Here is a 20,664-nt window from a genome sequence, read left to right as displayed (position 1 = left end):
GGTCTGGGCGGCGCTCGAAGTGGCGCTCCGGGTGCCCTGCCTCTACATCATCGACGCCATCTTCAACTCCTACTACGATTCCAGCCAGAGCCGGTTCTGCATCGCGCTCCAGATCTTCCTCCGACTGCTTGGTAAGGGGGCCGGGCAGCTGCGTCCGCGACGGCTCTCCGGGCCGGGACGTTCGCCGGGAATGGGGGGCCGTGCGTCGTGTGTGTGTACCAGGTTCGTCCCCCGGGGGCGTCATGGAGCGGCCGCCGTACGAAGCATAAGCTAGCTTTCACGTTTCATGCTTAACATATTTTGTTTAATTCTGATAGTCATGGGTAAAGGGACTACCAGAATTAATACGAATGGGGACCTGCCTTTGCGGGCTAGGAGTCCCGGGGAGGAGGTGACACTTGTGTCAGACCTGACCGTGGAGCGGTGCTCCCAGCGAGTCAGCTCCCCGGTTTTTTGGGGGAGGGGGCGGGGGGCTGCCTGAGTGACGGCGCCGAGAAGCATGCGGCTCTTTGCCCGCTTTTTCTCCGGAAACGAGTGCTGGCTTACCGTGTCCCATGCGACAGCCTTCAAAAACAGCAGTTCTGATTGCCCCTATCTCGCCGCGTGTGACCTTGGACTTGTGCTTTCCGAAATGCTGAGTACTCCTATGTTGTCACTTTTGTATTCGCGGGGTCCACATGACGGTGAAGTGTCTGCGGTAAATGACATCCAAACAAAAGACGGGGTTTCGAATGTCAGACCTTGAAACCATTACCATAAATCCTCCTGAAGACGATACGAATAACACGTCCTAAAAATTTCCATGAATAAAGTTATCGAAAATGGTTATAAAAACGTGGCTAAAAACTGATGAGACTTTTCCAAGAGAGACCTCTGAAAATCCATGTTTGTTGCACATGAATGGAGTGTTGAAAAACATCTTAGTTTTCTCTCCCCATCTTCACTTGCATCACCAGAGTGAGATGCATTTATGCATAAAATAATTGTTTTTAAGTAATTGAAACTTGGCAAATTTCATTGATGAGGTAATTCTTGTGATCAGTGTTTAGTAGCCTAGTGCTTTTAATTTTAAGTGTTGCTGAGGGCTGGCTCAGGGCGAGATCCTTATCAAGTCTTTCTGAATTATGAGCCATCTATTTATTGCTTTTTATTCCTACTAAAAGAGTGGTAGTGTTGTTTTGTTAGCAGTAAATAGCAGTGTTTTACATTTATTTGGTACTTTGCTTACGCAAAGCAATTTCTTGGGGTATTATCTAAACTAAACTCTAACCTTCAAACATCCCTCAGAGGTGGGTGGTGGTATTCTAGTTTTACAGATGAGGAAACAGGGGTCGCACAGGTTGTGTTTTACTTTTGATATGTAGCAAGTAAGTGGTTGCCAGGCCTAGGTTTAAAAATCTTCTAACGTCAGTGGTGGTTCACTTTCCTCAGTACAGCTGCAGTCCAGATACAGAATCGTATAGTAGTAATGATCATAAGTTAGATCTTAAAACTAAAAGATGTGAACATGCTGTTCTTCAGCACTAGATTTTTCAGTTACCCACCAGCTACTTAGCCCCAGCCATTCCTACTTAACCACTGCGAAAGTGTAATGCCCTCATTATTTGTGGCAAAAATAGAGCTGTGTGATTTTGTAATGTATATAAATATTAAACACCTGAAACTAATGTTATATGTTGTACACCTGAAACCAATATAATGTTATGTCAATTATACTTCAATTTTAAAAAGCACTAGCTAGCTTTAATGTTTCAAGCTTAACATTTTGTTTAATCGATAGTCATGGTTGAGGTTAATGTTAAAACGAAATTAATGCGAATGGGAACCTGTTGGAAAACCATTTTATCCTGCCAGTTAGAAGTCGCTCATCATGATCATAAATTAACAGGCAGTTACTTATCTCAGTATATAGAAAGGTGGTCCCAGCTGAGCCTGACAGACTGCTGTGGCCACCACCACCTTCCCCAAAAAAGAGAGAGCCGAAAGGAACATACTTCTAGGATGCTCTATCAGATTTGGAATAACCAAGTGCTGCTTTGGGGACTCAATAACCACATGTAACATGGACTTGAGGATAAGAGGAGGGCTCTTCCTACTTTTGCTTTGAGAAAAGTCCATGGTGGAGGAGAAAAAAAAATGGAGCTGTGTTTGAGAGGATTCACATGTTCGTTCCTCAAATAGTGTGGTGGCTGCCTTGAAAGTTCTATGGCAGGCAACTGCAGAGCCTCTGAGAACCCCTTTGGGACCAGGTGCTTTAATGCAGTGCTCTCAAGTTGAGCTTCAGGCTAGGGAGCTTTAAGGAAAAGGAATATTTTCTGTAATTAAATCATTTGTGGTTTAAGAACATCGAACAAAGTACAATTGTCCTTGTACTCTATACATACTGCTTGTTTTTATACTAAGTCTTAGAAGTTTGTATTTGCAAATTAAAGAAGACTGAGACCTCAGAAAGTTGTTTAACTGTCCTGTGCCTCCCTTTTCTTAGTTGTACCTTTTTTTAAGATGGAAAATAATAGTACTTATCTCTTTCAGAGGATGTTAAGGACAATAAATGACATAGGATGTAAGCTCTTAGAACAGGTACCGGGGACCTAGTAAGAGCTATTTAATGGTTAGCTTTTAGTAAGATTGATAGCTTAAAATGTTGTTTTTAATACTCAAGACATACTGTGTTAAATATATTTTGGTCTTTTGAAGGCATCAGCGAAATGTTGGTGCTATTTATTTGAAAATCTTGGATCTCAGAATATTCTCTGTGTCAAATTTTATAAGAAATAGAAAATATTTCCCAAATCTATCACCTGACTACTTCTCACATTATGCAGATGTTTATACTATTTTTTAACATTTGTAATAAAATTTCTTAAAAACTGGTTTTGGTACTAAAAAATTCACTCCGAATAAAAACAAAAACTTAAGTATTCGAGGCCCATTTAATGAGGTATTTTATGTTGTTATTTAAAGTGACAGATTTATATGTAAAAGATACTAAAGGGTAATTGAAATTAATTGTTCTACCTGGTTATTTTTTCTTATAATTATAGACCTCTCATATTCTACTGTATATAAATCTCAAAATTTGTCACTTTCATCTTTTTCTTTAAAATGAAATTGTAAAAATGGAAATTTATTTTCTAGGTAAAAGCATTACCAATTTTATATGTAGCATTTGAAGAATTTACTCCTCTCCTACAGTAAAGTACTACACTGTACTTTCATTTGTTATCAAACTAATATTAGAATTTCAGCAGGTCAGAAAATAAAGCATCTCATTTTGGATATCCAAATAAAATCATATCACACTGTATTGAATATTTAAGAATATTAAGCTATTCTTAGGAGGTGTTAAATGCTAAATGAAATGCAACCCAGTGCAGTATAATGCTGAATTAGCAAATCTATATCCAAGGCAGAAAACACAGGCAATGGAGTTTAGTAATATTACTCATATAATTCATTGAAGTGGAAAGGCCTTTCTATACATAAAAGAAAATCCAGAAATTACAGGGAGATTTTGATAAATGAAAAACTTCTTTATGACAAAATGTGAAAAACATTTCTTAAAAATGACACACTGAGGGGAAAATATTTGCATCGTATGAGATTGAAGTCCTTTTAAGTTTTACTGTTAGTAAGAAAAACTCATACTCCTTATACCCAGAGAAAAATGGGCCCAGGAGAAGTAGTTAACAATAAATGAAACGCACATGGTCAATAAACAAAAGAAAAATTACTCAGCCTCATATGTAATTAAACAAATACAGTCAGAAGAAAATTTCACTTGTCAGATTGCTGAAGAGTTCAAAATCTGAATATAAACTAGTTGGCAAAGCTATGGGGAAATGCATAAAATTTTACAGTTTTGGTAAGCTGTCACTTGTATGTAAAGCCACCTAGTGCTGTCAACTGAAATTCATCATATTCCTGTTGACTTACAATTCCATTTCTAAGAATTTGACTTGATGATATAATTGTACAAAGATATGGGCAAGGCTGTAATAAAACAACAAATTGTTAATCTAAGTGTGTATTGAAAAGGAATCCGTTCAGTGTACTAGGTTTAACCACACAAGAGAGTTGTTGAAAAGAGATAGTTATTTTTGGTGCTATAGAAAGAACTCAGAAAACTTGTGATGTAAAAAAAAGCAAAGTGAAGCAGCAGTAATTATGACTGCATAGGGACAGACTAAAGATTCTCACAGTGACAGTATTGACATTGTAGACAGGATAATTCTTTGTAAGGGAGGAAGTGTGGCTGTTATGTGAATTGTAGGATTTTTAGCAGCATCTCTGTCCTCTACCCATTAGATACCAGTAGCACCCCTTTACCCCAAGTTGAGACTGCCAAAAATGTCTCTAGATATTACCAGATGACTCCTTGCAGGAGAGGAGGAATAGGATCGTGGTTGAAAACCACTGAGATATACAAATAGACCAATAGCACAGAATAGAAAGCCCAGAAATAGACCACCCATGTATATACAGAAACTTGATGTGTTTCAGAGGTAGAATTGAAGTACATTGAGGTAAATACAGACTATTCAATTAATGGCCATTTAGTTATCCATATGGAAAAAATTATACTGGATCGCTACCTCACATCACTATATAAACAGTTCTAAGTGGATTAATACCTAAATGTGAAAAGCAGAACTTTAAAATTTTTAGAAGGAAACTATAGGACATGTGTTTGTTTTTTTTTTAATGTTTTAACCTTAGGGAAAACTCTTTAAAAATATATAAAAGTAAATATATAAAATAAAGATTAATAAATTCAACAATATTAAAATTAAAAACCTCTGTTAATCAAAAGGCGGCATTGAAAAAGTGAAAAGACCAGCCACAACACCTGGAGAAGATGTTTGCATTATAGGTAACTGACAAAGAATTTGTAGTCAGAATATTTTTTTAAATGTCTGATTCATTAAGGAAAAACAATTTTATCAATAGGCAAAACTAAACTGGCTGTTCAGAGAGAGAAACACGAATGGCCAGTAAACCAGAAAATGCCCTCTTTGATAAGTAGTCAGAAATGCACATTTTTTAAAAGGTAAAAAACAAGAGATCCCACTATTAACTTAAGATACCCTTTGAGTAAAAAAACAAAGAAGTGTTTGTGTTTATGGATGTGTTTGTTTATGTAAAATGTGGTTTATTCCTCATTTAATACATATAGGGTTTGACTTTTAAAAAATCATGTTCACTTATTTTTTTTAAAATAAAAACATCCTCATTTAAAATGTTAATCTAAAGGCAAAATTTTAGCTTTAGCTTACTAAAAACTTAAAATGCCCTCTTTTTAACCTAAAATGAGAGTTTGACACAAACATTTTCTTTATGCTATAGTTTATCAAGTACACCTACAGATAAATATTTCATGATATCTTATTTACTTTGGCTTGCATTTCATTGGTTAGGGCTCCCTTGGGAATAAGGTAATCATGACATTTATTTCTGGGTTCCATCTTTATTCTGTCAGGCATTGAAATGTTTTTCCACAGCTTGCTTTAGTTTATAATTTGAAGTAATTTTTAAAGTAATTTAAGTATTTAAGGTAATTGGAGAGTTAATAAATGTTGTGTCTTAATTCTAATTTTCAGTCCTAAGTTTCTGGAAAGGTTAAGGGTATATGAATGGACTTTCCCCATAAAAGAGTTAAAACACTGTTGTGTAACATGTGTGATGGTTTCTTTTTGGCTTGCTTGTTTTGTTTGCTTATTTCTGGTAATTCAAATTGTGAAGGCCCTGAACTCTTTCATGAGTTGAGTTCATCAAATATAGCTTCAAAACTCCTAAATTGATTTCGATACCTACCTCTTTTCTTACTTTGAGACCTTTAGTGAAGCACTGGTCTCTGGAGAATTTGATCCTGAGTTGTGATTTTAGTTAATTCTATTCTCCAGCGTCCCAAGGTGATTTTTCTTTATAAAGCAGCATTTTATATAGCCTTGATTTCTTATGCAGGTCACCCTTAAATGCTAATGAGGAACTCTATCCCTGGGCTGATTTTCCTTAGGCCTACAAGATAAATATCAAAAGTTTTATATCTGAAGTTTGATATTATTGGCAACATTCCCTAAAGGCCATGAGAGGGAATGTTGAGAGACTTGTTTTTGAGAATTGCCTTTTTTTTTTCTGTGAAATGAGACCTTCTTCTTCCTATATTGTTCATACACAGGAACAGGAGTATAAATGAAAATTTTAACCCCTTGCACATGGAAACTTTGGGTAGGAATTAAACAATTTTGTACTATTCTTAAAATTCTAACATTTTAGGGATATAATTTTAATCTAGAAAGTAGTGGCAGATTGTTACTTGCTAGGACACATCTGAACTTTGTGATTATAGTCTCACTACATTTGTCTGTCATCCTCTTCCCCTTTTTTCCTTTGGTATGTTTGCATAAAGCAAAATGGCACTTTTTCTTCAGATATACTCTAAAACCCAAATCATTCCTGTATTTGTGTGTAAAAATGAACTTCAGGGACAAAATCTGTTAGAAAAAGGACTAGTTATAAATTACAGCAAAGTTCATGAATATTTACAAGTAAAGATTAATTTACCACTTTGTGAATAGCAAGTTGACAGAAGTAACTTACAATCCCTTTTAAGTGGCATAAAATAAAAGTTATTTTGGTTTTATTTTTGACTCATTTTAGATTGTTATGACTTAGGAAAAATACTGACTTGTTTTTCTATATCGAGAAAGTGCAATTACATATGGCATGTAGTACCTGAGTTAATTCCATTTCCTGTTACCTTCCATGGAAAAGGTTTCTAATCCTCAAAAATTGTTCATTTTCTATTGAAAGGGTCAGTACTTAGCTGTCAGCTCTTTGAGAGATTATTAGTGGCCCACTTGCTCTGGGAATCAATCAGGTGGTTCTTATGCAGAGGTTTATGTATCTTTTAGGTGATTACAAATGACCTGATGCATTGGCACGGGATAAATTTTAAGTTCATGGGCAAAGTTAAATAGAGGAACTCGCCCTTACTTTGATATGCAATGGATTATGAAATGCCTCTACTGTAATATGCTACGTCTTATTACATGCTAACGTAAGGCAGATAGATGGATGTGTAATTTGGAGTTTGTCATTTCTTCTGTATTCCAAGCTCTGGTTTTTCAGCTTTGTCTTACCCCTTCATAAGTTTTAATTTCCAAGTGGGCTGCATTTTGTGATTGCCTTTAAAAACACAATCCAGAACTGAACAGAAACATCAGTTCCTCAATCAGTTCTACTTGTATTTATTTTCTACAAAATATTTTGGAATCCATAGATATACAAGGTAGGATCCTTGCTTGCTATCAAGAACACATATAAAAGGGTAGATGATACCTACTCAGGTAACTAAAAACTACCATGTCAGGTAGTATATGAGTATTAGGCGTTTCATCAAGTTCTGTAGGTATGCTGAAGAAACAGTCACTGTCATAAAAGTGGATCCATAAGATGGATAGGATTTGAACAGTCAGGAATTTGGGAAGTTGGTGGGGCCATCATGCCAGAGCATAGAATATTATAAGTACAGCTGCGATTATGGCAGAGAAGGGATGTGTTTGGGAAAGAAGTTTGGAGCTTTGGTGGGTGTGTTGAGAGAGATGTTACTTTAAAGCAAATTGGATCCTTGAATGCTAGATAAGGAATGTAGGTTTTAGTTGATAGTAATTTCAGAGCCCCTACAGTATTTTGAGAGGAGAAATGAAGAAAGGAGGTTTGGTGATGGCTTGTAGATGGATATGGAGAAAATGAGTTTTTAGGGACAAACTAATAGGTTGGTTAGTATCACTGAGAAAAGGGAGATAATCGCTTAGTAGAATTTGGCAACTGTCAACCTTGAGAGTGTGGGGCAGGAAGGTACCATTAAGAGGATATTAATGGTTCCTTTAACTGAAGTTGGAAATCGCAAGGAAAAGCAGAGCCATTTGAGACAAGTGAAGTTTTGAGTGTTGCCGGTAGTAATGTAGAAGTGGAACGAGGCAAATATTTAGATGTCATTTCCATTGTTGAAACCTTGGATAATGTTGATTGTATCTCACTTAAAAAATTAGTCCAAGCACAAAGAAAGATGGTGCTGGATACATCTCAGACTGACTATACAGAGGTTACATATGGAATGAGGAGTGGGAGGATTTATTACCATTTTTAAAATGTTTTGGTTTTCCGAATGTTTTGGTTTTACTTATGTAATTTGAATAAAGAAGATTGACTATTTGAAGAAAAAGATTCAGTAAGGTATAGAAAAAAGAGAACTTGGAGGACATTTCTGAAATTTGCAAGGAAGTATGTAAAGAAAGAAAAACATTAAATTTGGACCCAGGAGAGAATGCTTAAATTTAAGAAGCAGGACAAATAAGAGTAGGAGTTCACCAGTCTGGGGGAAAAGAGGAAGTAGGTGTAAGTATAAAACTTAAACTTGATTCCCTGAAGAACACACACTTTTAAGGGAAAAAATTCTAAGATTAATAGGAACAAATGTTTTCCATTTTGGTTATTTTTAATTCTACTTCTTTTAATGATTATGAACTTATGAAGGACATATTCTTTAAAGATTTTTAAAACTGTTAAAATGTTTAACTACAAACTCATCTTCAAGGTAATCTAGTGCCTAAGTATATAGTACTACTTGAATTACTTTGGAAATTAGAAAATAAGGGATAGGATTTTAAAAACTGTTTGGTCTGACTTTACAAAACCTTTCTTGGCCTTTATGCCTAAATGAATTGAGCCTTAATGTTCATAATATTGAAAATGTTCGTATTTCCTAAAGGAAGACTATAACTATTAGTGGAAGAACAGTCTTTAAAATGTTTCATACAAATAACCTGTTTTTTTTTCTTCCAGGTATATTTATATCCAGTATTGTTCTGATATTGTCACAGCGATCACTTTTCAAGTTTTACATGTACAGCTCAGCCTTTCTGTTAGCTGCAACTTCAGTGTTGGTAAACTATTATGCTTCTTTGCACATTGACTTCTATGGTGCCTACAACACATCAGCTTTTGGAATTGAGCTGCTTCCTCAGAAAGGACCCTCACTGTGGATGGCACTCATTGTTCTACAGCTCACGTTTGGAATTGGATACATTACACTACTCCAGATTCATTCCATCTATTCACAATTAATAATTTTGGATCTCTTGGTTCCCATAATAGGCTTAATCACAGAGCTACCATTACACATACGAGAGACTTTAGTTTTTACTTCTTCCCTGATTCTCGCATTAAACACAGTGCTTGTCTTGGCAGTAAAATTTAAGTGGTTTTATTATTCTACACGATATGTTTATCTTTTAGTGAGGCACATGTATCGAATTTATGGATTACAGTTATTAATGGAAGACACATGGAAGAGGATTCGTTTCCCAGATATACTGAGAGTCTTTTGGCTAACAAGGATCACAGCTCAGGCTACAGTGTTAGTGTACATTTTAAGGATGGCAAATGAAACTGATTCCTTCTTTATTTCTTGGGATGATTTCTGGGACCTCATTTGCAATCTTATAATTAGTGGATGTGATTCTACACTAACTGTACTGGGCATGAGTGCTGTAATTTCCTCAGTAGCCCATTATTTGGGCCTTGGAATATTGGCCTTTATTGGATCAACTGAAGAAGATGACAGGCGGCTTGGCTTTGTAGCACCTGTTTTGTTTTTTATTTTGGCTCTTCAGACTGGTTTGAGTGGGCTAAGACCAGAAGAGAGACTTATTCGCTTAAGTAGAAACATGTGCCTTTTATTAACTGCAGTCCTGCATTTCATCCATGGAATGACAGACCCTGTATTAATGTCTCTCAGTGCCTCTCATGTGTCATCTTTTCGCAGACATTTTCCTGTGCTCTTTGTCTCTGCTTGCCTGTTTATTCTTCCTATTTTACTCAGTTATGTTCTTTGGCATCACTATGCACTAAACACATGGTTGTTTGCGGTTACAGCCTTTTGTGTGGAACTCTGCTTAAAAGTAATTGTTTCTCTCACTGTTTATACGTTATTCATGATTGATGGCTACTATAATGTCCTCTGGGAAAAGCTTGATGATTATGTCTACTATGTTCGTTCAACAGGCAATATTATTGAATTTATATTTGGAGTAGTAATGTTTGGAAATGGGGCTTATACCATGATGTTTGAGTCAGGAAGCAAAATTCGGGCTTGTATGATGTGTCTACACGCATATTTTAACATCTACTTACAAGCAAAAAATGGTTGGAAGACATTCATGAATCGTAGGACTGCTGTTAAGAAAATTAATTCACTTCCTGAAATAAAAGGGAGCCGCTTACAAGAAATAGATGATGTCTGTGCAATCTGCTATCATGAGTTTACAACATCAGCTCGCATCACACCATGTAATCATTATTTCCACGCACTTTGCCTTCGGAAATGGCTGTATATTCAAGATACCTGTCCAATGTGCCATCAAAAAGTATACATCGAAGATGACATCAAGGATAATTCAAATATATCTAACAACAATGGATTTATTGCACCCAATGAAAATCCAGAGGAAGCTATAAGGGAGGCTGCTGCTGAATCTGACAGGGAATTGAATGAGGATGACAGTACAGATTGTGATGATGACGTTCAAAGAGAAAGAAATGGAGTGATTCAGCACACAGGCACAGCAGCTGAAGAATTTATTAATGATGACACTGATTAAAATAGCATTTACTAATCATTGAGGTATTTGTTTAAAATTCAGTTCATCCAAAATGGAGTAATATGCTTCACTTCAGTGTGTAACCAAGCACAAAAACAGTATCAATGTTGAATCGGTGAATGGTTTTCCGTTTACTGTGATGTGCTACTGTAAATATACCTCTTTAATTACTTCTGGTCTCTTTGCTGACCTATTTAAATTTGTGTACATTATTGTACATAGAATAAAATGTTTTCACGTTTTTATGACAAAATTTGAACAAATAGCTTTTTAATGTAATAATACGGTGCGTCAACTGTGCCAAAGATTCCTCAAAGAATATAATGCATCTAACTCTGGACCCTAGTGTTTCTTTAAATGGGTGGGAGAATGAACGTGCAGATCAGAGAAAAACCAGAGTTAATAAGGAAATTAATTTGGACCAGAGGGAAAAGGCTATATGTGGAGTTTTTTATAAACTAAGGAAAAAGTAGGCTGCCAGAAGTGATTGAGATATTTTTTGAAAATTGAAAGTAGCATTATAGTTGAGCTGGGTCATGTTTCAGAGATTGTGTGAGGTGAGAAATAGGCTTATATCAACTAAAATCTGGTAAAAACCAGAATTTCGATGTAAAAATCAGTATGTTAGCCATTCTGTCTTTGCATCATTGACATAAAATTGTCCTTTTGGACTTTTGAAAAGATGAGAGATTTCAGTTGTTCTAAGCTAAAACATTAAGTGACATTAAAAAATCCTGATCTGTCTTTACGGATAAAAATGAGGGGGATGGTATATAGTCATATATAATACCTCTTAGGTAACTTCCAGAGAACTCCTTTATTGAAACATTGTTTTACCATGAAATTTTACATACATGATGGAAAGTGGAAAACATACCAATTACATGTCAGGAAAAAATATTTTAATGGTGTTGTTATATAGCGTATTGGCTAATTCCAGAGGATCCTCATCTCTTACTGCTGACATTATCTCCAGTATTTGACTAAAACAAAACAAAAATAGATGGTTAAATTTCCAAGTACATATTCTGTTTTAAAGATATTTTTACCTTTTTCCACATAAAGGAAGATACTGTATTAGCACCTTTAGTAAGTTTAAACAGATATTAAAATTTTCAGCAATATCAACAGAACAGTTTTAACTGCTAGGATAGTTAATAGAGTAATTAGAGACAGATTTCTGGGAGTAGTTCTGCAGATAACTAGAGCCAAGAACCAATTTCAAATAAATGATAAAACCAGCCTATATTATGTGTATCACAATTAGGGAACTAACACAGTGTAAAGCGAGAGTCCTTTCAAAGTGGGTCATCACATATTCATTAATGGGTCACGATGAGCTTTTAAAAAATTTTAAAAAGTACACTGCACTTCGGAAAGTAGAGTTTCATGTTTATTTTTATATGTATGTCTGATACTACACAATGTAGGATACACTATGGGGTTAGCAAAATTTGAAAGCCACTGCTTAGAGAACTAGTGATAAAGGATGGCAAGGGGTTGCAATGCATGATCACTAACACGCTGACAGCAAAGGAAGTTGAAAAAGGTGTTGACTTGGAACAATGTATGTTATGGGGGAGGGGCTCTCTTTTTCCCTGCAAGAGAGAATAGCCCCAGGTGTCAATCTTTCAGTTTCTCTGCCTAGAATGATATAATTATCAGTGTTTTCTAGCAATATTATAGAATATTTTTATACATGAATTAGAAAGTTTTAAAGTCAAACATTTAAATAGTCTCTGTCTTAAGCTTTTTGTTTCCTTTACAGTTTTTAAAATATAAACACCTAAAGGAATTAAAGATGAAGGTTAAAGATTAACTGGAACTTTTCTATTCTACAAAAGTTAACACAAAAGCCTTAATCTATATACTAAATTTTTGTTATCTGAGAGTCAAGATATGCTAAAAGCAAATCTGTTAACACTTAAATTGACACTGAAGATCCAATTTTCTTTGTAAACTACAGGATTTTCTATTAAGCACTTGGAACTGGAACTTACATGCATAATACTGTGCAAAATCAACGTGATTTCTGCTACCCATCTCCCTCCCACTCCTTTCTCCACACTGATCTGATGCCTGTTTACAGGTTTACAAAAAAAAAAAGAACTGCTACTTCCCTGCTTTTAAAATCCTTTGGGTTCTGATGAGGTCTGAACTACTAAGGTTGGCACACAGAGGCCCTCACAATCAGACCTCACTCTGCCTCCCCGGGCATATCACTTCCTCATGCATCCTACTTTCTGCCACACTAAAGTCACTGTTCCCCTGAAGCAGCCAAGCCCTTCTGCAGTCTGCCATTGCTTTAAAAGGTGTTTGTCTTAGTCTGGCATGAATCCCAGTTTGTAAACAGTTGAAATGTCACCTTAGTTCTCTTATTTCCCCTCAAGGCAGGCAGTTGCTATGTCTGTGGTTCCAGTCACATATTCACACCTCTTAGAACAGCACTACCATCTGGGATTATTACACTTTTTATCTGCTTGTTTATCCAGAGGGCAGGGATCCTCCTCTGACTCGTTTAATGCCTTATCCAAAGTGCCTGGTACAATGTACGAGTCATGTATGATGGATGAGGACAGCAACTGTCTGTCTTGATTCTTATGTGTAGCCTCAGCTCCAAAATGTGTTTCAAGGAATTTATAAATCTAGAAGGAAAGATCTCTCTAGCAGTAAAACATATAACTGTTAATACATGGGAGTTTGATAAAAATGTAAGCAGGAATTTAAACTTTCTAATTAGTAATTAAATTAGACTAGAGGCCTGTGCATTTTTGAAATGTTTAAAATTTTCGGTTTGCAAATGCTAATCTTCCCAAGCTCTGCCTATTCAGAACTACCTATTCATGATGGCAGCTGGGAATCAAGCTTTTCAAAAGTTTCAATTCTTAACTGTGCATTTATAAACATCTTAAAATTTTGCCTTGCAAATGTGTAGCTAAAGTCAACAGCTATACTTAAAAGGCAGGATAGAAAACTGACTTGGATACACTGTTGGCAATTACTTCCTCTATGCTGGCTGCTAAAAAATAAGTTTGTCTCTGAAGTCTTCTTACATCTCCAAAGAATTATTCAGAAATAACTGCCTCCTGACTAAAGTTGCAAGTACCTACATTTCATCAAAATGACAAAGTGATTCCTTACTAAGCAGAATTTATATATATTCCTCACTCTGTGGGTTTTAAAACACTGGGTTTAAAAGTCTTTGCCAACACTAGCATGTTAACAAAGGAACAGAATCTTTATTGTTTTTATAGAATAATTCACTTTTCTGCTGAATTTAGATCTGGCTTACTGAATACTTCTACCTGTTAAAAACTACTAAAAAAAAAAAAGGTGCATATGGAAAGAATTATTACAACCTAAAAATAATTCAACATTTTTATGAATGTTATAAAGATGTTCAATTGCTTGTATTATATAGTCTAGATTTAAATTATGTGCTTGTGTGCAAACATAAGAAATTAGATGTCCCCATTAAAATGATGTAACAGACTTCCTTAAAGTTATAATATGCTCTCCAGCTCCCTGACAGATGGATACCAGAATCCCTCTTTTCACATGAGCTATACGTTATAATGAAAAAATTCTGATTTTTTTTAAGGAAATGTATTAAAGTTCTGTCCCCCCACCCCCCTTTTTTTTGGTTGGAAAGGAAATCCTCTCTAACATCCTTTTGGTTCGAGGCTTCGAGAAATGTGTTATTTCTTAGGTTTATTCAGGTTGTCAAATCATTTAAAAATGCAGATTTATTATTTAAAAGGTCTACTAAGACTGCATTTTTATAACCATCGGCAGGAAGGGGCTGCATGAGAACGGAACTTAAACCAGACAAGGGTGATTAACAGCTTTAAGATCTTCTCCCTCTTCTACAATGACAAATGACCAAAACCTATACGTTCTCACTACTGCCATGCAGTTTTGGTACAGAGGTTATGAAAACAGCTGAAACAGCAAAGCAGGTGCAAATTCCTCTTAAATCGCTGCATTAAAATGGTGGCATCTGATCTGGACTTTACACACCTTTACTTGTCGTGAGTTCATTTTGTAGGTGGCATTTGGTGGTTGCTTTTAATGTTTCTGAAGGCCATGAAAACAAAATACTTACATTATATGGCAGGGTTCATTTCTGTCTTTTAAACAGTGCCCATTTTCCCACTTCTTTTTGGTAGGAAATGAAGTTTTTATAAATTTTGAACCAGCATGTGTACTTTTGACTCCACACCAAGGGGCATCTGGAGTTAGCAAAAAGAGAAGTCTCTTAAGAAATTTAACTTTTTAATGAACATTATCTGACTAATTATAACCTCTAAAATATAAGCCATGATTCAGCTTAAAACATGGCAAAAAGCAACAGAAAACAGTTCTAAGAAGAGCACAAGATAAAAAAAAATATACAAATTCTTAAATGTTTTATAAGACCCACTTTTTCTAACGTTGGTATATGACATGCCAAAGACCTAAGGCTAAAAGAAATACAGTTGTAACATGAAAACATTTAAGGGTAAACAAACCTATATATTGCTTCTACTGAATGTGAAACAGTGGCTCCAAGTACTGGGTTTATTCACTAACCCGTTTTCTTAATTAAAAATAATAATTTACACGTTTCATAAGCACAGTACTTTTAATGAACTCATTTAGTTTTCACTACTCCCCAATGAAATAAATGTTTTTTTCCCCCAGAATGGCTGTCTTGACTTTACTAAAAAAGTCCATGTATATAAGAAGACCGAGTTCCAGATATCGATAAAAATTTTAGCTTTTAACCTGGTTTTGAGACAACAGATTAATTTTGAAAATTCTTAGACTAAACTAGTTTGACTTACATTTCTGCACTTTATTTTAAAAGTATTGTAGAATTAAGCCATTACAAAAAGATACTGTCTAAAAAAAATTCTGAATAGTTTTTGAGGTAAAATGCTTAGATAAGACTCCTTGTTTAATAAACTAGTCAAAACTACAACCTTCTTAGTTACTGACATCCACTGTTAAGTGCTTAGGCTTTGTCAAACTTCTAAATGGAAAAAAAATAACTTGCATAAATATTTTTCCATCAATTGATAACCTCCAAAGGTTTTCTGAAAAGTATAACTGTTAAGGTTGAATGTTTTAAAATATTCATTTTTCTCTCTTTTTTGGGATGGTGTAATATGAAAGAGTTCAAAAACAAACTTACCAGTCTCAATCATTAATTTTTCACTAGGTATTGACTTCAAAACTTCCAAATTAGCCTCGGTTTTTAATGAGCTTAAAAAGATATATATAAAATTAAAAGGTGCATATAATGAAAGACAAATTTTTAATGTTATAAACTTGTCTAAAACACTTCACAAAACTCACTCAAAATCCCAAAACAAACTTTGGCTGGCTACAAAGGCAGTATGCCTTTATTGGCACATTCCTATTGTTCAAAGTCTGTTTAAAAGAAAGGGTTTATTGGGCCATTGCTAGCAAGATAAAGACCAGATCCTGGGGCACTAAGTCTAAACCACCAGCAGCAGTTACATCCTGGAGTTGTTTTTATACACCAAGTAAGGCGGGGAGAAAGATGTAAGCTGTTTTGAAAGCATTTACGTTGTCCATAGATAAAGGTGTGGGCTCTGGCAGGGCACTGGGTCTGCAAGAAAGAAGTAGATACTCGCCTGCTGGACTGGCTGTGGGCAACAGATTGGAAAGTTTAAGCAACAGAGGCTCCTGGGTTCCATGGCGCCTGTATACTCTTTTAGATAATTGTGGAAATAGCCACCTAGAAGTTAATCCAAGATTCCAACAGACAAACAGGAATGTGGGCTGTCTTGTGAGCTGGCCCAGCAGTTGTTAACTGATTAACCCTTCTCTCTTCCTTCCACCCTCTGGCCTGCTTTAATTTAATGGAGGACATCTCAGAATTTTCTCCTTGTTACTATCCTTACAAAATCCAAATTAAGATCTATACCAACCAGATCCTGCCTTAAGGGGGGCACAGTATCCTTCTCTATCAGTGTAAGTAAAACTTAACTTTAAGAATTCATTTGCTCCTCTGAGTAATTTGCATAACTTGAGTGGTGTGGTCTAAGCTTTCTCTTCTAGTTTCAACTGTCTTCCAGAAATCTACAGAACATTTCTCCATTAGCAAAACTAAAACACCAAAATTCTTATATTCAGCCAGCTTAATACCTGGTCAATATGAACATTTCCTAAAATATACTGACATGCTCAGTATTGAGGGGAAGCAGAGTTTGCCACCCTAAAATATGCCTTTTGGGGATACTAGTTATTTTAAGCTGGTTCTTTTTAAGAAAGATAGTTAAAACCTTTGACTTTTCCTCTGACTAAAAGAATTTATAGAGGGCCTGCTCTAGGAAGGAAGGTGTTAGCATAACTATAGTTTAAACTAAGTGTGATGGAGAGGAACCTAGCAAGGCCCATCTGATCAAAGTGCTCTCTGTATCCCATGGTTAAAGAAGGCCCAGCAAACATTTACCGTTTGCTTTCCATCCCCCTGTGAATTGTCTTCCTCCCCTTTGATGTCCCAAACTACAAACAACCCTCTTTAGCTAAAGATGGCATAAGCCTTAAATGCCTCATCTATTTTCTGGTCTCATATTCTTATGGAACCCCCATATATACATATATAATAAATTTGACTATTTTTCTCCTGTTAGTCTCATGTTAATTTGATTATATAGTCCATACAGAACTTAGAAGGGTAGAAAGAAAATTAATTTTCCACCCCCACGGTTTGGACACTAAGTTTTCACTAAATTACCAAATTGCTTATTTTTGATCTCATGAAATGTCTGCCTGACTTAGTCTTTTCTAACATGCATTCCATGTTTGTAAAAAGTGATCTAAATACAGAAATATATACTACCAGAGGAAATATTTTTAATCAAAGCCAGTATGTTTAATAAGGTTTGTCGTTTAAGGAAAAACAACTGTCTGATTCTGTAGTCAAGTTTAAAACTTGCTCATTTTCTTTTGGGAAAAAGTTGTAATTTAATCTTCAGAAACCAAAGATTTCATCATTAATAGCATAAACTAGATTAAATTACTATTCCACAAAGACTCAGATTAAGACAATTGAATTTCAAAATAAATATAGAAATATTGACTTTGATTAGTTAAATGACTAACCCATTAATTCTACGTCAATGTAAAAGGAAAAAAAGCTAAGTCTTTATAAACTCTGATAAATTATAAGATAATTTAGAAATATCTAAGACAATTCAAGTGGATGGGATAAAGGCCTTTTACCCCCTTCTCTTGAAAAACATCCCAAAATAACAAGGAAATAAAAAACTTTTTTGATAAAACTAGAAGACATTTCTAACCCTTAATCAAAATACATAAAGCAGAAAGTAGATGGAGAAATGAAAACCTATGTTTTCGTGCTAAGTGACTTAAGTGCTATGTGCCTGCAGAGAGAGATCCTGAAGACAAACCAACTCACCCAAGAAAGTTCTAGGAACTGGCTGGGACAGGCGGGAGACTGAATGGGGGATTGTTTGAAAAGTCAGAGCAAGGAGAAGATGGGACACCCAGATTACTTATGATGAACTGGGGCAGAGATGGTTACTTTTGCCCCTACCCAAGGGAAGGAAGGTGAGGGAGGTGTACGGTCTTGGAGAATTTAAATCAGAGACTGGACTGGAGAACAAGCAGCACAGAGGAGCAACGCACAGGGCAAAATAGAGCCTGCTTACCGAACAGTTGCTCCCCTCCAGCCCCACCCTGCTTGGGAACACAGGCACACTGATGAACTCCCGCCCCACTTGTCCAGCAGGGATCAGAGGAGTCTAGAGAAACTGGACCAGCCCAGAGGGAGATCTCTTGACAAGCTGACATTTAGGAGTCCCTGGTGAGAATGCTGGCCACCTGACTGGATGGGCTAGCTCACTGCTGAGTAGAGCTTCCAAACAACCCCCCCCCCCCCCCCGCCTCTTTAACTGTTTAAATATACAGGGAAGAAATGCCTCACATTTGAAGAAAGACTTCACCATGATAGAGACCAAAACAAAACAGGAACAAAGAACTTGGGAAATAAAAGCATTTTTCGGCAAACAAAATAACTGTAATTCAAATATTTAGAGAGATGAGATCAGTCAGATTAGCTTATGGTAGAGAAAACAGCTTTTAGAGGCCGAAGTTTCATAAAACATAAAGCACTTTTTGAGAACAGGGAAAAAAACAAATAGAAATTGTAGAATAAAAAAATAAGATCAGAGTATCAGTCTAGGAGGTCCACAGAACAGAAAAAAAAAAACCCCAGAAAATTTCCCAAGACTGACAGAAGCCTCTGGGTGGAAGGGGCCAGGAGACAGTACACAGCAAATGACCAAAAACACCATCGAAACACCTCTGTGAAATCTGACAATACCAGGGATAAAGAACCAAAATCTTCCATAGGGAAAAACAAAAAACAAAAAATGAGGTCACAGGGAAAGGACTGGGGATCAGGATGGCAACTGACAGCATTAGAACCTAGAAAGAGAACACTGTAAATCCTCAGCGAAATGATTTCTAATCTAGAATTTTACTCCCAGAAAAAATATCAAGTGGAAGTTTTTGTTTTTTTTTTTAAATCCTCTAACTTACCTAGGCAAACTTTTAAGAGGGAAAGGGTAGAATAAATTCATTTTCAAACGTGTTCCATCAAAACAAACCAAGGCAGAATACATGAGATCTAAAAATAGGAGTTTGTCACAGAAAAGACACTAGTCCAAACTGAAGCAGAAAGATGGAAGGGTCTGGAACGAATGGAACTATCAGATTATCCAGGCTTGTTTCTTCATAGAAAAACAGAGAAAGGCATTTTACAGAACTGTTGGAAAGTATGAAGAGGCTTAAATTTTTGAAGCAAGCCAAGTAAATAAAAGTATGAGGGAAGTTACTCCGGGATAATAAAAAGTGGTATACTGCATGTTCAGGGGTCAACAATATACAGACACAATAATGAAAACACTGAATATGCAAATAACCAAAAATTCTGAAATAACTACATCGAGAGGACTTTGGAGGATACTGCAGGTCGGGGGAACAGTATGGGATATATGAACTTAAATTCTCACATACCTTAATGAGAATAAAGGGAATGAATTAAGAATAGCAATGCATATTATTTACAAATATAGTAATAAATAGCAATGTGGTTGCCCCTGGAAAAGTTGACTTAGGGGTAAAGTCACTGGGGAGACCAGACACGCTGGGGAGACCGTTTATAAGCCCTTAGTAACTGGACTTGCTAATCCATATGCATGTATCTCTTTGCATATTAGTTTATAAATTAAATAATTTAAAATATGGAAGACACATCTAAGACATTTAAACAAGTCTGAACTCTATAGCAATAGGTAATTTCATGATTCTATTTTCCTAAGATTTTAATAACATAATTTTATTATATTTTAGTAATTACTGCTAATTTTAATAGAATGAAATGCTAAAGAGGAAGAGCAATCTTATACTATTTTGCAATTTATTTAATGAGCTACACTGACATCCTGTAAGACGACAGTGGTGGAGGCTCACCAAATTTGAAAGAAGATGAAGCTACACTGGGTGTATGAGGTTTCGGTGTGGTGTGACAGCAGGAAGGTCACTGAGTGAGAAGCCAGAGGGCACAGGTTCTCAAACCGAAACCGAAGGTCCTTATGACTGACCGGTTTTAAGTCTCAGCTGTAGAAATCATGTCTCCCTCTGCCCGCCCCTCAGAGGCCTGGCCTTTCCCCGGATAGTCAGCAACCCTGAGTCAGTGGAAGATGGCTGGTCTCCGGGACCTGACTGATGGTCACAGGGTTGGACCTCTGGCGGGTGAAAGATAACATCTTGACCTAAGTTATATTTCATTCCTGAGCTCTACGGTGGAAAGACCCCCCTGGCTATTTTCCCATGAGACGGGGCAGAGTAACGCCACAAAAGACCTCAGAACTGTCCTCCAGACCTGAAGAAATGACTCGTTACTGTTAACTCGCCTCTGACCAATCAGTATCCAACATGACCCCGAACCTCTAACACACAC

The 20,664-nt window shown here is 36.1% G+C and overlaps 3 protein-coding genes across 18 annotated transcripts in view; 2 read left to right on the top strand and 1 right to left on the bottom strand.

Annotated features, from left to right (window-relative positions):
- Positions 1 to 8,985, top strand: part of TRMT12 (tRNA methyltransferase 12 homolog) — a 20,021-nt gene extending 11,036 nt beyond the window's left edge. The window contains exon 2 of the mRNA XM_006927101.3: positions 8,848 to 8,985. The gene's annotated coding sequence lies outside the window, so the exon portion shown is untranslated. The remainder of the gene's footprint in view (positions 1 to 8,847) is intronic.
- RNF139 (ring finger protein 139) overlaps positions 1 to 10,917 on the top strand; it is a 21,716-nt gene extending 10,799 nt beyond the window's left edge. Inside the window, exons 3-4 of the mRNA XM_006916567.3 lie at positions 1 to 131; positions 8,848 to 10,917. Coding sequence (XP_006916629.2) covers positions 1 to 131; positions 8,848 to 10,664 — 1,948 coding nt within the window. The 3' untranslated portion in view covers positions 10,665 to 10,917. The remainder of the gene's footprint in view (positions 132 to 8,847) is intronic.
- A 545-nt stretch (positions 10,918 to 11,462) lies between these two features.
- TATDN1 (TatD DNase domain containing 1) overlaps positions 11,463 to 20,664 on the bottom strand; it is a 28,254-nt gene continuing 19,052 nt past the window's right edge. For all 16 annotated transcript variants that reach the window (XM_006916566.3, XM_015592981.2, XM_015592973.2 and 13 more), the window contains 3 exons: positions 15,841 to 15,911; positions 14,770 to 14,896; positions 11,463 to 11,647 (listed from right to left, as the gene is read on the bottom strand). In XM_006916566.3, coding sequence (XP_006916628.1) covers positions 11,545 to 11,647; positions 14,770 to 14,896; positions 15,841 to 15,911 — 301 coding nt within the window. In that variant the 3' untranslated portion in view covers positions 11,463 to 11,544. The remainder of the gene's footprint in view (positions 11,648 to 14,769; positions 14,897 to 15,840; positions 15,912 to 20,664) is intronic.

Source organism: Pteropus alecto, unplaced genomic scaffold, assembly GCF_000325575.1.
Source record: "Pteropus alecto unplaced genomic scaffold, ASM32557v1 scaffold164, whole genome shotgun sequence".
Taxonomy (NCBI): domain Eukaryota; kingdom Metazoa; phylum Chordata; class Mammalia; order Chiroptera; family Pteropodidae; genus Pteropus; species Pteropus alecto.
Note: the sequence above shows the minus strand (reverse complement) of the source record. Positions and strands in the feature narration are given on the sequence as shown.